General features: G+C 38.3%; 1 protein-coding gene across 1 annotated transcript in view; it reads left to right on the forward strand.

Moving 5' to 3' along the window:
* The first annotated feature begins 1,042 nt into the window (after nucleotides 1-1,042).
* Nucleotides 1,043-11,465, forward strand: part of SUPT20H (suppressor of Ty 20 homolog (S. cerevisiae)) — a 34,776-nt gene continuing 24,353 nt past the window's right edge. The window contains exons 1-6 of the mRNA XM_010153585.1: nucleotides 1,043-1,118; nucleotides 2,362-2,397; nucleotides 3,517-3,575; nucleotides 3,659-3,725; nucleotides 9,852-9,978; nucleotides 10,593-10,696. Coding sequence (XP_010151887.1) covers nucleotides 1,116-1,118; nucleotides 2,362-2,397; nucleotides 3,517-3,575; nucleotides 3,659-3,725; nucleotides 9,852-9,978; nucleotides 10,593-10,696 — 396 coding nt within the window. The 5' untranslated portion in view covers nucleotides 1,043-1,115. The remainder of the gene's footprint in view (nucleotides 1,119-2,361; nucleotides 2,398-3,516; nucleotides 3,576-3,658; nucleotides 3,726-9,851; nucleotides 9,979-10,592; nucleotides 10,697-11,465) is intronic.

Consider the following 11,465-nt stretch of genomic DNA (forward strand, 5'->3'; position numbering starts at 1 on the left):
GCTGGCCTGTAAGGATGGCACGGGTGTACATCCCCTAAAACCTCCTGTGCAGGCGCCTTTTCGCCCACCACCTTGCCGTCTGCCAGTAGGTTTCAGCCTCGCGGGGAGCTCTGAGTCATTGCAGCTTTTTTTTCTGTTGAGATTGGCTCCGTGCTGAAGCAGCTGAGTAACGTTTAGGGAGGTGTGAGGTAGCACGCATATGTCATTTCGAATCTAGGAAGGTGTTTGTCAAAGCTGATGTGGAACGTAGCCGCAGCAGAAATGTTTCCACAAAATCATGCGTGGTGGAATATATTTACAGCAAACTTAAGTTCTTAAGTGAGATGCTGTAGTGTTCAAACGTGAAAGCAAACTTGAATTTTAGCATCTCATTGGGAACGACACTAAGGACAGGATTTAAAGATTGGGGGGGTTAAGCTAGTTTTGTGGGTTTTTTGCATACAACTATCTAGCTGAATTTAAGATTGAAATGGCATAGGGACATAGTATGTAGGGTGAGGGCATCTAAGGAACATGCTCGTGCTGTGCAAGTTTTATTCACTTTGTAATTGACAGCCTACTGTGAGTCAGTATTAAACTGCCATCTCAAAATAGTGCTAGAAGGCACTGCTAGTGGAACTGTCTATGGAATAATACCTTTATAAAAACAAAACGAAAAGCCTATTAATGTATGCTAAATGTTCTGGCTGCTTGTCATTAAATATTCTAGCCGCCTGTGCATCTGCGGATGTCATGTTTGGGGTGTTTGCTGCAATAGAGGAGAGTACTTGGCTATATAATTTCAATTAAATGCTTATTGTTACTTTACTGTTTAATATAACTAATGTGACTTGATTGAGCAAAGTAATAGTCATTAGAATAGGAACCTCTGCACTTAACACTGAATGGAACTTTTTTGTTTCTACTTTTAGAGGAAAGGATACTATGCAACTGAAATTTGTACAACAAACCACTGAAAACGTTCTTTTAAAATACTTACTTAATTTCTTAGTGATATTTTTTCTCCTTGATTTTTTTTTTCAGTACCCCAAGTGTGACCATAAAATATGATTGTTTGCCTGCTGCACCAAACTTAAGTACTTCTTTATCCATTTGGTCACCTATCTTCAACTACAATGGTAAGTTATGATTTAGATAATCATGTTTTCAGATCTTTCACTCTAGTTTGCTATCTGCCTGGCTGATTAAGAGAATGCTATTAATGTTTCTCATTTCCTTTAAAAAGAAATTTTGCTGGTGAATTATGAGTTCTGATATTTCTTTTTTTTTTCAGGGATGTCTTCCTTCTTAGCTTATAAATGCTTCTAAACACTTAGTCACTGTGCAGTGCATTATAGGAATTATCATATAAAGCTAGGGGTGTGTTTTCAGTCATGACTGGCATTAGACAGTTGAGTATGAAGTTATAAATCCTGCCTCCATGTGGACTCTCCTATTCACAGGTGACAATACTGCCATGGTTTTTTACTTATTGTCAAGAAGTCAGCAAACTGAATGTCTGAAATAATGCTATTATCTACGTCACCTGTATGGAAAGCATGAGTATTTGACATGGTCATGTAAGCACCTAAACACTTTAAAATTTTAATGTTCTGCAGTGGACGGTTCTCATGAATAATACCATGTTGTTAAGTGCTTTTTGGTTGTTTACTTCAAGAACAAGTAAGAAATTTTGTATTAGAGAGACCGTAGGCTAACAGTAAAAAGCACAAGTATTTTTGGTGTATGTTTTTTGGTTGTTATTGCAGTATGCTTTTCTGCCCTGAATTCTAATCTAATGTATGAAATAACTGGTACTGCCATGTATTGGATGTAGCTTATGCCTCCTGTTCCTTGAAGTTCAAGTAAAGGTATTTGCTTTCATGAACAGCTGATAGGGATGGGTTAAACTGCAGAAAAAACCACAAATATATATCTGTGGGAAGGAGTACCTATTTACAAGTGTTTCTAGGCTTTACTGAAGAGTGGAAGACTCTCCAGAACACTTTTTTTTTTTTTTGAGTAGCATAGCCTGAATTTTCTACTTCTCATCTCTAATTGTTTTGATTAATACTTGTTACTACTTTTATCATGTGTAATTTCTATTCCTACATTTAATTATAATTGTCTTTCATTGTTCTAGGACTTCATAATTTAGCCAAAGCCTTGGAAGTGTAGACACTTGGTAGTGGGATTAATTACTGTTGATGCAGTTAGGTGAAGTTTCAGCTGCTATGTTTGATATGCGCCGAAGAATGTTTGAGCCCATCTTCTAACTATAAATTCCTATCAGTAGTAACAGAGGTTTTGTAGTGGTTTTTATGTATGAGGATGTTTAAACAGTTAATGTACGTTCTAAAAAAACCTTTGTAATTCTTGCAGCAACAGGCTCTAGAACTGGCACTGGATCGTGCAGAGGTAAGGAGTAGCAGTATTTGTCTGCACATAAGCTACTGGTCTTGCAGTTTAAAAATAAGTATTGTATTTTTATGTTTCTTTTGAAAAGCAGTAGAGGAACATGTTCTGTAAATATATATGCATATATAAATAATCACCCATACATGTGACACTGGTTTTGCAAAAATTCTCATGAAGATTACTGTCACATATTTCTCTCTTACCCATTGTACTGAGAACATGATCAAGTGCAATGCTGATGGACTATGCAGGACTTCAGTTTTCACCTTTTAAACCAGCAAATCTGTGTGCTGTGAAATAAGCAGAGCTGTACAATAGTGATCCAGAGACAGCTGGCAGAAATATTAAGTAAAATCCTGTTTATATTTTTAAGGGTAACCCAGTTAGAACGAAGAGGTAAATGCCTTCACTTTCATGTTCTTTCTTGCTGACATCTGGTATAACAGTTACCTTGAACCCTGTCATGGGAAACTTGTGTTTCTGTGGGAGATCCTCCCTTCATGGAAGTTCTGAAACAGGCTGTTAATTAAAACACTTCAGACAAACAATAATTTGGAAAAATCTTGTTACAGTATAAACTACGTTTAATGTAGGATATCTTTATTCTTTTTCAATTTAAATACTTAATGTACAGGTATTTCATTTATAATACACAGCTCTATAGAGAAAACTAGTGTAAATGCAAGAAAGAAGGGAAAAACTAAACTTACTGAACTTTGTTATGTTGGAATCCTTGATTTGTAAATATTGTCAAGCCAGTACACATGAATTTGGTAGTATCTTAGCACGTCAACTTCAGTAGCGTTAACTAAGTACAGTGGTGTTTACTACAGCAGTGTTATTTAGTATTGTAATTATAAAACATGAATGTAAACCCAAGGCTTTGTGTGCAACTCATGGTGTAGCCATGAAATGCTGTTTCACAGCTAAATTGAAATGTGTCTTTGATGACTAGCGTATGCCAGGTCACGTTTAGTACACTTCTGAAACGATCATGTACCATAACAGTTAATTACTTCCTGTATCCATAGAACACTGTCTGCTAATGATATGAAGTAGCTAGAATTAAGTTACTTTGTAATATGTATATTATTTGTTTGGTTTACTTTTCTCTTCTAGTATATCATTGAAAGTGCCCGTCAGAGACCTCCCAAAAGAAAATATTTATCCAGTGGAAGGTAGGAATAGTTTCGGTATTTAGCTTTTAAATAGCATTTCTTTGACTTAATTTTGGTTACATTTTAAGCTTTTTTAATTTCAGAAAATCTGTATTTCAAAAACTCTATGATTTATATATAGAAGAATGTGAAAAAGAGCCTGAGATAAAGGTAAGTGGAAATTGCTGAGAAGCTTTTCATTGCTGTCTGAACAGACAAATTCAGAAAATACTTTTTTCATTTCACTCATTTCACAAATTGTCGTTACTGCAGTAGTTACCAGGGAAACAATTATTATGACTTCTGTGGACAAAACTGTGTAATTTAATAGCTTTATCTTAGTCCAATTTGAAATAAAAGCAAGGTAATGGCAGAACCAATGGCTACCTGGTAAACCTAAGTCTGGTTTTAAAAGTAATGAAGTAGAATGCTGGCAGAGGACTGTAAAGATTCTGCCCTTTCTCATGCAAAGAGAGAATTTTAAAAGAATGGTCTAGAATGCAGAGGTGTGTCTTATGAGATATCACCCAGTTATTTTAATAGTACTGTTACAATATCAGTAGTAAGGCCTAGACTAGCTTGAGCAACCTGTTCATTCTGATTTAATCCTGCGTCACTGAAGTCACTTGTGGTCAAGCTCAGGGCCAGTGTCAATGCCACATGCATTGTTGTCAGCGTCACTGTTTCAGAATCAACTGCTTAGCATGAGAGCCGTTGGAAAAAACGCAGAGAATTTTGTAGAATCTGTGCTTTGTTGTAAATTCAGATTTATTTCTCGGGTAACTGATGAACTGCTAAGGCATCTGTGAATTTTTTTCAGGACATTAACGAAGAAGCTCATACAGGCTTAGCAACAATAAATTGAAGGTGTAAAAGGCACAAGCTACTTTTCTCATTCAATTTTATATTTGCAGCTTAGCAGAACAAGTGTGGAATCGTCTGTATTGCTGCTTCCCAAGGAAGTAAAAACCTATGAGAAGACAAATGGGAATGACAGTTGCTGAGCACCTGTTACTCTTTTTGGTTATTCTGATATAGTTGATTTTATTTAGCATTATGAGGCTGACTGAAATCACAAATGTGAATAAGGTTCAGCAAATTATAGGCTTGAAAAGATTAAAACCTCAATAGTGTATGAGTAATAAGATACTTCAGCAGCATGGAGAAGATAAGGCTTGCTAGACTGGAATCTGGAAAAAAAAGTATTTCAGTGCAATAGTTGTTGCTAAACTAGATGGCTCTCAGCACACTATAATAAAATAGTGAAGAGTTATAATATCACAGTAGGTTAGGTGGATTATTGCTGATCTAGATTTGAGTAAAAATCAAAGTTTTATATTGAAGAATTGGAAACTGATTACGATAGAAGAATTTGTATTTAGAGCTCTTATTCACTCCACTGACATTTGGATAGTTAATAGATATCTTGGTCTTATGTTCTGGATTGTAACTACTGAAAATGAGAAGCTCAAAGATCGAGGTGCAAAGGTTAGAAGATAATGCTATTGTGAAACTTCATCCATGAGCATAGGGCTGCTTGTTTGTCTCTTAATTTGCACGATAAAACCGAAGGAGGAAATCATTCTGACTAGAGTTTGGCCAATGACTTGAATGTGCCTTAGCGTACATAACTGTTCAAGTTTCTGTTCCAGTGTCATACCAAATTGATGGTACAAGTTGTAATTATGTTTTCCACTCAGAAGCAATTTGCAAAATGACACTGAATACTATTTTTCAGTCTTAACTTTCTCCTTTTAAGTTTTGTAATACGGCATCTCTCACATGTTCCTGTTTTCTACCCTGCAGTTTACTTGGTCACTCATATCCTTGATCTTGGTGTTCATAGGGAAGACCAGGTTTCCATAGTAATTCACAAAGGACTACTTAGTTTTGCATCCTCTATTAGTCCAGTCTGCCCAGCTTCATTACTTCTCAGCGTCTCTTCTGTTTGTGCATACACACACTAGAGAGATCTATGTTGAGGTGATTAGAGCCATTTGTTTCACTCTAAATCTAGTGGCAGCATTTCTGTACATAAAGGTTGAAAGAAGTAAAACTCAAAACAATAATTTTGGAATTAGTCTTAAACATGAATGTGGAACCAGACCTGGTCTGTGGAAGGATCTGTGCTGAGGAGCTGCACTACCATAGCCTCCTTCAGTCATCCACCTGCTCTGGTGTGAGGTCCACCACGGGCTGCAGGTGGGTCTCTGCTCCACTGTGGATCTCCATGGCTGTAGGGCACAACATGCCTTACCACGGTCTGCAACACGGGCTGCTGGGGAACCTCTGCGCTGGCATCTGGAGCACCTCCTCCTCCACTGACCTTGGTGTCTGCAAAGTTGTTGCTTTCACATCTTGCTCACTTTTCCTCTGCTGCAAAATTTTCCCCTTTTCAGTTTTTTTCTCTTCTTAAACATGTTTATGCCAGAGGCACTACCACCATTGCTGACGGGCTCGGCCTCGGCCAGTGGTGGGTCCATCTTGGAGCCGGCTGGGATTGGCTCTGTTGGACACAGGGAAAGCTTCTAGCAACTTCTCGCAGAAGCCAGCCCTGCAGTCCCCTGATACCAAAACCTTGACATGCAAACCCAATGCAGATGGTTGGTTTAGATTTCCATTTTACAGAGATAAATAGCTACCAGAGCTTTTTTTATGCAGGTGATCTGTTTTATGTTTTTTCAACCAACTTTTCAGTTATAATGGTAAGTGGGGAAGATCAATTTAAGACGCTACAGTGAGAGATGAGAAAAGCAGTAATGATAAAGGTGGAATCATAATTTTGTTTAATACCACTGCACCATTGGAGGAATCGGTATCAAAATTAACATTTCTCTCATAGTCAAGGACACAAGAATCATAGAATCATGGAATGGTTTGAGTTGGAAGGGACCTTAAAGACCATCCAGTTCCAACCCCCCCTGCCATGGGCAGGGACACCTTCCACTAGACCAGGTTGCTCAAAGCCTCATCCAGCCTGGCCTTGAACACTTCCAGGGATGGGGCATCCACAGCTTCTCTGGGCAACCTGTTCCAGTGCCTCACCACCCTCTCTGTGAAGAATTTCTTCCTGATATCTAATCTAAACCTCCCCACTTTCAATTTAACCCCATTACCCCTTGTCCTGTCACTACAGGCCCTTGTCAAAAGTCCCCCCCAGCTTCCTTGTAGCTCCTTCAGGTACGGGAAGGCTGCAATGAGGTCTCCTCGGAGCCTTCTCTTCGCCAGGCTGAACAAGCCCCACTCTCTCAGCCTGTCCCCACAGCAGAGGTGCTCCAGCCCTCTGAGCATCTTCATGGCCTCCTCTGGACTCGCTCCAACCAGTCTATATCCTTCTGATGTTGAGGGCTCCACAGCTGGATGCAGCACTCCAGGTGGGGTCTCGCAAGAGCAGAGTACAGGGGCAGAATCCCCTCCCTCAACCTGCTGGCCACACTTCTCTGGATACAGCCCAGGATACAGTCCAGGATATGGAGGAGTAACAAACATAGTATAAAATCACTACTTCAGTCTCATTAGGCAGGAGCGCTTAGTTTTCTTTATTCAGTGGTAGCCATCAGAAGTCACTGAAATTGAAAGGAAGTACCTGTGAGTTCTGCTGCTTCCTGTCCATCACGCAGTCCCTGTGGTGCGTGTAAGAGTGCCCCTTTTCTGTGGATGAAGTCAGAGAGGATTAGGAGTTTCAGCTGACGTAACAGAGCAGTATATCTGGCCTGGTTGCTTGGTGTCTCAAGTCTTGCAATATACTGCAATGAAGGATTAAGAAACACAATTACAACTCAGGCCACTCCTTGATCTTTAAAACCTTTTCAGACGAGTCCTGAGCTAATGCTAATATCAGCTCTGAGCCAGTAACTCTCCTAGCCAGCTCAGAGGAGGAAGCGGATTTTTGTAGTCATAAAAAAAATCTTTGTATTTAGTGAAATGTAACTTTACCTGCTTTGATATGTTTGTACTTAAAATGCTAATTTACTCCAGTGTCTTGGAGAGGCTTTGTATTTTAAAACGTGCTTAGAATATGTCTTAAGAAGTTCAGGTCATATGAACGCAGTTCTTAGGCCTGTGTGACTGTCCTCACCTCTTTCCTTTACCTGTCTTCCTCCCTCAGCATCCTAACCTCAAAAAAAATGAAACAAACAAAAAACACCCTGAGCCATAACTGGCCAACTATTATTGAGCAAAACCTAAAAATTAAAAAATAAAACTGACGTGTCATTCACTGAATAATTTTAGAGTGTGATGTGATTAACTCCGTTTAATTATTTACCATTGAATTACCAATTTAAGGTGCAGAATTGTCAGCTACACACTTTCAGGAGCAGAGGCCTTCCATAAAATAAATCTCACCGCTGTTTCTTGCATGCGTGGGCAAATTTCCAGAGGAAAAAAAGATTGTTTATTTAGAAATTCTGTGAGTTGTTGCTAATTAGTATAAATTATTCAGTGTCTGTATTTTGGAAGGAATAATGCCCTTAATTGAATGATCCCTTTAGCACATGAAAATAGTAAAGTTTGATTAGAAAAGTTAACAGTATTATTAGTAACAACTTCCAGAAGCAGTATTGCTTCTGTCCCAGTGATAGAGGAATGGAATTGGGTTTTGGTTTCTTATTACCATTTATTTTTAAATATAACTTCAGTATAAATAATTCCCTTTTAACCTCTCTTACATAATCTAATAACCCTTTTCTAAATCAGCTTTTACAGAATTCCTGTATTCCTTTCTGTCCTCCTAATGCCACTGCATAGCTAAATATGAAAGTATTGATCTGTCCAACACTGGGGGAAAATATACAAAAACTTTTCCATCAGAAGTTGACAGTATCTGAGTTCGGAAGAAGCAGTTGACTGCTGACATTGCTCTCAAATGGTGTTTACTTCAGACTGCTTCACACTCTTAAGCAAAAGCCCAGTAGCTGTACCCCGTACTCAGCAACGTGTCTGAAAATTGAAGCAGTGCATGTGCAGTCTCCTGTTTTGGGATAGATCTGGGGAGTGGAGGGTTAATAGGAGTTTTAGCTGAAGAAGGTTTTGCCTAACAAGCTGCATATCCAGGGTCCTGTATGAGGAATTGGCTTTACTGAGCATTCTCTACATCTGTTGTTGCCATGATATGTGTTCCCTCATTGTCCCCGGCTCCTCTAGTTCTTTCCCCATTGAGTCCAGGATTTATGTACTGCTTTGTCCTTTTCTTTGTGTTAGCTTCTGCCATTTCTAAGCTGTAAAAACCAGTTACCATCATTCATGATGCATGGGGAAGAGTTAACTTTGGGTAGTGGTTTTCAAACTACCTAGCTGGAGGTGGAAAGGATTTTCCTCTTTTTTTTTTCCTCTCCATACCTGCTAAAATGATACTTGATTATAATGCTGTGTGGTTTGGAGTTTTGTTTTCGGTCCTTTTATTTTGGTTCCTTCCCATGTAAGTAATGATTCTGTTTTCTGTCTTCTCAATATCTCTGGAAAGATAAATTTGTTCAAAAAAAGGTAGCCCACTACTCCTTAGTTGGGTGTATGTGAAATGAATAGTTGGACTGACATAGAACGTGAGGGTTAACTTCCAGTGAATGGCTCCACCCAGAGCTACTATTCAGCTCGGGAATCTTGCCTTCAGCCAGAAGGTGTAACATTATCTGAGGCTTAGAATTCATTGTTTTACGTTTTATGGGGGCTCCTAAATTTAAATTTGTAGGATGTATGTGGGGTCTTTGAAACATACTAATTAATTTTGAAAATCTGTTATATGTGGAAAAGATAGTTCTTACTTAAAGAAGGGAAGGAGTAGTCTCTGCAGCTGCTGGATCAGATTTCAGCAAATACACACAAGTACAGTGCAATTAAGAAAGCTTCCAAATGCTATAATTCAGTATTTTAATCCTGGAAAGAAATACCTGCTTCTGTTAGTATTTTGAAATACACCTAAATATTTTGTTGTTGTTACCAAACAATGTGTAGTATATAAATGGTGTTGTAAATGATGCTCACAGAAATGATACAAACAGTAGTGCACTGTAGATTTACAATATTGTAACATAGGGTCATTCTGGTAACTCTGCTGAGGACTTATAATTGAAGTTTTTTTAATTAAAAGTGGGTTTTTTTTAAATCTGTGTGTGTAAATACATGTAATAATACGTAATGTATATACTGTACTGAATACAGTCCAATTAAATTTAACTGGTCTTGTTTAAATATATAATTCAGCATTAGTATAAATAGCACTCATTCTAGCAATTGTGTTTTTTTCTACTAATTACTTGATGGTATTATGTTCATGAGCAATGTTTACTTTTAAAGCAGAAGCTGAGGCGAAATGTGAATTTACTTGAGAAGCTGGTTATGCAGGAGACGTTGTCATGTCTGGTAGTGAACCTCTATCCAGGAAATGAGGGTTATTCACTTATGCTCAGGGGAAAAAATGGTTCAGGTAAGCCTTTCTAAATAAAATGTGATGTTGCTTACATTTGTTTCAGTTCTTGCATCATTCCTTGTTAAGAAAAAAAATAACTGTACTTGAACTAAAAATTCACGTAAAGCTGTGAGGTGCTCAGAAACAGTCTCTAACAGTGCAGCGTAAATCAGTCGATATGAGTCTTTTTGATAGCTTTCAATTCTCTTATTTTCTCTTAGCTTCCTGAGTTGCTTATCTGAGTTTCTCTCACTTCAGGTTCCTTCTCTCAAATTGGTTCTTTCACTGCTTCCTAAATCTAGATCTGCCTAAAGGCCTCTGTGCTCCAGTTTGGTTGCATCTTCATGCCACTGGTACTGTGATGTGCAATAAGACCATACAGTATATCAGCTGGGAGCTAAAATTTTGTCCCATTGAGCTATTAAGGCATGTTGCCTTTCTGTGCAGTAAGACCAAATCAAGCTCTGGGAACAGAAATGGATGTAAAAATTAATACTGGACAAAATATTGCCTGCTTGGATAGGTTTCCACTGGCCCTGCTTTTTTCTGTGACAAGCTTGTTGTAGATTTCGCATTATTAAAGTTTGAACTTGAAAGGCAAAATAAAAGTATTATGTTTTGTTTAAATTCAGATTCCGAGACCATTCGGCTGCCTTATGAGGAGGGAGAGCTGCTTGAATATTTGGATGCAGAGGAACTACCACCTATTTTGGTTGATCTTTTAGAAAAATCTCAGGTTTGAAAGTTTTTTTTCTTTTCAAAAGGACCTGTGTTTTGTACCCAGATAGACCTTGATTACTTTTGAATGCCTCACATGAGTGATTCCAACCACAAGATGTAAAACACTTGTGCATTTGGAACTGCAGTATTTAATGCACCAAATATTTTGTTGATTTGGAGGGAAAAAGTGTATTGGGGAGAAAGGGATAGAGATTGCTGTGGTTAAGGCTGCCAAACAGCTTCAACCCTATGCTCTAAGAAAATTTTGTCATTATGAAATATTTGGCATGGGAATGTCTTAAAACTACAGTGCTGGCATATGAAAACACTACATTTGAAGCTTGTATTTTAGGTATGTAGTAAAGACCACTGGTCTGACAAATTGGCAATTAGTTTTATTCATAGTATCACTGTATTTTGTATGATATATAATAAACTTCATAGCATCGTAGAATCTTTTAGGTTGGAAAAGACCTTTAAGATCATCAAGTCTACTCATTAACCTAACACTGCCAAGTCCCCAGCTAAACCATGTCCCTAAGCACCTTGTCCATACATCTCTTAAATACCTCCAGGGATGGTGACTCAGCCACCTCCCTGCACAGCCTGTGCTAAAGGTTGACAACCCTTTCTGTGAAGAAATTTTTCCTAATATCCAATGTGAACCTTCCCTGGCACAACTTGAAGCTATTTTCTCTTGTTCTATCGCTTGTCACTTGGGAGAAAAGACCAATCCTCACCTCTCTGCACCCTCCTTTCAGGTAGTTCTAGAGAGCGATAAGGTT

The sequence above is a fragment of the Eurypyga helias genome, unplaced genomic scaffold (genome assembly GCF_000690775.1).
Source record: "Eurypyga helias isolate BGI_N326 unplaced genomic scaffold, ASM69077v1 scaffold10356, whole genome shotgun sequence".
Classification (NCBI taxonomy): Eukaryota; Metazoa; Chordata; class Aves; order Eurypygiformes; family Eurypygidae; genus Eurypyga; species Eurypyga helias.